This window comes from Triticum urartu, chromosome 4, assembly GCF_003073215.2.
Source record: "Triticum urartu cultivar G1812 chromosome 4, Tu2.1, whole genome shotgun sequence".
Taxonomy (NCBI): domain Eukaryota; kingdom Viridiplantae; phylum Streptophyta; class Magnoliopsida; order Poales; family Poaceae; genus Triticum; species Triticum urartu.
In genome coordinates this window covers 434,980,249-434,984,974 of record NC_053025.1, presented here as the reverse complement: position 1 = coordinate 434,984,974, position 4,726 = coordinate 434,980,249, and the positions used below count along the sequence as shown (strand labels likewise).

The window sequence follows — 4,726 nt, the reverse complement described above, 5'->3', positions numbered from 1 at the left end:
ATGTTACTTGCCCGAGATTCGATCGCCGGTATCTTCATACCTAGTTTAATCTCGTTACTGGCAAGTCTCTTTATTCGTTCCATAATACAAGATTCCGTGACTAAACTCATTGTGATGTTGTATCACCGAGAGGGCCGAGAGAATCTCTCCGTCACACGGAGCGACAAATCCCAGTCTCGATCCATGCAACCCAACAGACACCTTCAGAGATACCTGTAGAGCACCTTTATGATCATCCATTTACGAAGTGACGTTTTATAGCACACAAGGCATTCCTTCGATATCCGGGAGTGGCATGATCTTATGGTCTAAGGAACTGATACTTGACATGAAGAAAGTTGTAGCAAATAACTAAACGATCTGATGCTAAGCTTACGGTTGGGTCTGTCCCGTTATCAAATGGATGTGATCCCGTTATCAAATGACAACTCATGTCTATGGTTATGAAACCTTAACCATCTTTGATCTACGAGCTAGTCGAGTAGAGGCATACTAGAGACACGGTCTTGTTTATGTGTTCACATATGTATTTAAGTTTCCGGTTAATACAATTCTAGCATGAATAATAAACATTTATCATGAATGGGAAGTACGATGATAACCATTTTATTATTGCCTCTAGGGCACATTTCCAACAGATGCTTCCCCTTTAGGGCATCGCCTTGAAGACCATTGATCCCATCCACACTTTCAAGGGTTGTGCGCACACATCATTGCACCCGGAAGGTCCTGATTGGTGATGTGGGCATGGAGTCGGGGCAGCTGCCACGGGTCACAGTGGTGTTGCGACTCATGTGGTAAGGGAGGCTAGATCGCGATATGTCCTTTGTTATTGGTTATCTAGTTTGTCCCTTGGTTTGTTCTTCCAACCACCTGTTGCTCACAGTACAATCAAAGTTGTAATGTCAACGAGCGACACGGCGACGATGTCGCACGAGAGGTGGGCTCGGTGTTTGGCAGTCTCAAGTTGCCATGTCAGGACCATTCGGTGCAAGGTGTGCCTCTTTCTCTTGTGAGGCTTGCCGACACGTTTGGCCAATTGTTTGGTATGGGTCGATAGCGATCTCGTGCATATTTCATGGTGGGGGCTTCTTAGTTGGTTGTCTAAAGTGAAGTCGGAGAGTCACTTGCTTAGAGGAGAAGTGATGACAATGATATTTTGCTAGCAACCTTGATGGAATTCCTATCTTGTCTGGTGTGTGGGTCTTTGATTAGTGTCATGTTTTGTGGATGTGTGGTGCTGGTTTATGTCCGGTTTTCCACAAATTAACCGAGCAGTTCTCTTCTTGATTGAACCATTAGGGCTCTAACTGTAGAAAACTTGTTTTTAGTGAATGTCACCTACATGTTTGTCGTACGAGCATTCGGAGAATACAAGTGGGTACATACATCCCAGAAATTATTGGCAGACTAGCCGATTTGAGTAAATTTTGTACTTTTAGGCGTATCCCATGGAGGCCTTTTGGTTTTTTGTACTGCCGAGTTGTTCATAATTATTAATCATGCACGTGCAACACACATAGAGTTTAATTATATATTGGGGAACTTTACGTTGCCGTCTTCCACTTCATCGAGTCTCCCCTTGTTTGCATGGATGCTCTCTAAAGTTTAGCCTTTTCAAAATCTACGATATGCCATGTGTCGCCATTATGCATTTGATGGATGTGCCACCTCATTTGGTATTAGTTTGTCGGCACAACATGGTCCGGCTGGTGACATGGTTGTTGACGTCCTCGGCGATGTTGTTTCCCATTTGCTCCAATCGAGCTTCGTATGCTACATCTATATGCACCACAGCTGGGGTGGCTCGGCCGATTGTTGTTGTTGAACTATTGTGGGTTTTCGCAGCCATGTAGTCCGTAACACGGAAGTATGGACTGCAACATCATTAGTGCATGTTCCCGCAAAAAACATCATTAGTGCATGAACACATTTTCTTTCGTCCTTCTTATTTGTAGTATTGGTCATGGCCATTGAGGGGAGAGAAAACAATTAATGTTTTTGATGTGGTTTCTAATATCAATTACAACGAATGTGTCCAATATCTCAACCAAAGTACGGAGGTCGGAACAAATAAAATAATGATCAATGAAAAAAAAAGTTTAGCTGAATAGGGCAGATGTTGCCAAGTGGATCAAGGCAGTGGATTGTGAATCAACCATGAGCAGGTCATTCTTAATGCTGTTTCCCAAATCTACTGCAATTAAAACAAGTAATAATATTTATTTCTGGATATGTGTGGTTCAGTGGTTGAATGTGTGAGATTGTATGGATTCCTCCGAATCGGTTCTTTTCTAAGTCGTAGGAGATGGGCATCACGTTCTCAATTGGGCGTGTGAGGCGTCTTCGTGTTTGTAATGTCCTGCTAATGCTCGTCAAGGTTGGTAGCTGCAAGGGCGTTGTATGTGCATCACTTCCTTGCTGAACGCATAACTCCCGAGATAAAATGGCAACATCTCACATGAACTTCATCCCTTGGTTGAAGGCTATTCTCTTTGGTGGGATGGGAAGAGCAAAAGCTCTGGGAAGAGTGTGGTAGCCAAGAAATGCGACTGAATTTAATAAAACAGACAAATGCCACATCAACTCGACCACAGCGATGGAGTGCTACAGAGGCGCGAACACCGCCTTGGCGAGGACGTGCGTCTTCTTCTTGCCGAGACCGAACCCGACGATGTGGTTGACGTACACGTCCCCGTCCTTCACCGTCGCCGACGACCCAATCCGGTGCACCGGCCCGAAATACCGTCCCGTGACGCTCGCGGTCTCCCAGTCGTCGGAGCTCTCGACCAGCCTGCTCGGCATGCCGGCGACGGCCAGCTTCGTCGGCGAGATCAGCTCCAGACCGTCGCCGCTCTTGAGCGTGCCCCGCACCCTGACGACGCTCACGGCCCCCGTCTTGGGGTCCACCTTGAAGAGGTCGCGGCCAGAGGTGTGGACGACGAGGAGGTAGCCGTTGGGGTGGTAGACGATGCCGTTGAGGCCGATGAGGTTGTCCATCGTCCCGGGCCGCTGCCTGAAGGTGGCGTTCTTGATGACTGAGAGCGGCTCGCCGTCCGGGCTCACCTTCCAGATCCTGTTGCCCAGGATGTCGGTCACGTACGCGTTGCCGTCGTCGTCCGAGGCCACGTCGTCGGCGAACGAGGACTCGCCTCCACGCAGATGAAACACAGATCAGTCAATTAGAATTATTAGGTGCTACTTTAGCCAGAGGTTGATCCAATGATGTAAGAAAGCAAAATTATATTAGGGGATATGTGCGCTCGAGGATATTGTCCGTAGTCATGTTTTACGAAGTTTTTCTACCGCTCGGTGCTTAACCGGCGACATCTTATCTGAAAGGGAACGTGTTCCAGTGCAGTGCGTGGATTATGCATCGCGGACTGTTTGAGTTGATGAATGCTAACTGTAAAGCTCCCAACAAATTGAGTAATCGAGTGATAGCAGCATCCTAATACGTACAGCAGGGTCCTACACCTAATAAAGAGAAGATGCTATCCAGAAATTCGCTTTATGTCTTCTTGTCAGAGACAAGAGGCGAAACCACCACAGGATCGACATGGATCATTGGTGGACATAATTAATGATGCCCATTCATCCTTCATTCTCCAACGGAAGTAGAGTATGTCCCGCATCCCATGCGCAACGGTTCTTGACGGCGACGGGGCAGAGCAGGGCCCACCTGATCATTCTAATCTACAAGTTCAAGGTTTGCTTTCGACTTCTTCCTTTTGGCAAAGAAAAGATGATCCTAATCGGACGGCTAGAAAGCAGGAACATTCTCATATGGACGAGAGGCGGAGAAGCCATCGATCACAGGGGGAGACGTGTACCTGGTCCGTCGAGCCGGGCGAGGAAGAGGCGGCGCCCCGAGCGAAGATCGTACGCGCCCACGGCGGCGTACCCGAAGCTCGGAGGCCGGTCGGCGTAGGCCACGAGGATCCGCTGCCTGGGCGCGTCCACGGCGAGCCCCAGCGCCACCCTCCCGGTCACCTCGGGGTCCGCCACCACGACCCGCTCCGCCAGGGCTTCTTCTCCCCCCGCCCCGACGCGCACCTCGGCCACGCCGGCGCCGAAGAAGGTGGACACCAGGAACCTCCCGCCCTCGGCGTCCCACTTGGCGCACTCGTGGAACCACCCGTCGCCGGCGTAGGCGACGCCGCCGGCGGTGCCCTCCAGGAACGCGACCGCCGCAGCGGCCGCCAGGGCCAGGAAGGCGAGCGCTGGCGCGCAGAAACCCCACCCGCCGGGCTCTCCTGCCGTCGCGTCAGAGCCGCCGCGACGGCGCCGTCTGCCACCGCACATGGCGAACGATAAGCGGCGTCAAGATCCGGAGAGGAGGCTCTCCTTCTCGTGTTTGCGTGTTCGCACGTTTGACCGATATCACTTGGGAGCAAAGGGTTTCCAAGTCCTAATATAGAAACTACGTTTTTGGTGGGGTTTTGGTGGGTGTTTGGCGAGCGGCACAGCGGCGAAATCTTCCGGGTTCTGTCACTACTGGAGCGCAACAAGTTTAGGATGAGCTGGGGTTGGGGGTCCTGGCCGGAAAGCGTCATGGGGATGCAGACAGGACACATAATGCGTGGTGGTTCGGTGTTTGTTCCCGTGTAGTGACAAAAGCAAAACGGGCGAAGTCGGGAGCGTCAGATTTTCCAAATGGATAAAAATCAAACGTCAGATTTTTAAGGTTTCCCGTAGAAGGCTCTAGCAGTTGGATTTTCAGCAC

At 50.3% G+C, this 4,726-nt stretch overlaps 1 protein-coding gene across 1 annotated transcript; it reads right to left on the bottom strand.

The window, feature by feature from the left end:
- Positions 1-2,457: 2,457 nt before the first annotated feature.
- On the bottom strand, positions 2,458-4,512 carry LOC125551901. The gene is made up of 2 exons (XM_048715295.1): positions 3,834-4,512; positions 2,458-3,152 (listed from the first exon to the last, which is right to left on the bottom strand). Exons 1-2 carry the CDS (start codon positions 4,303-4,305, stop codon positions 2,608-2,610), a joined length of 1,017 nt encoding a protein of 338 aa, XP_048571252.1. The 5' UTR covers positions 4,306-4,512; the 3' UTR covers positions 2,458-2,607.
- Positions 4,513-4,726: the final 214 nt, after the last annotated feature.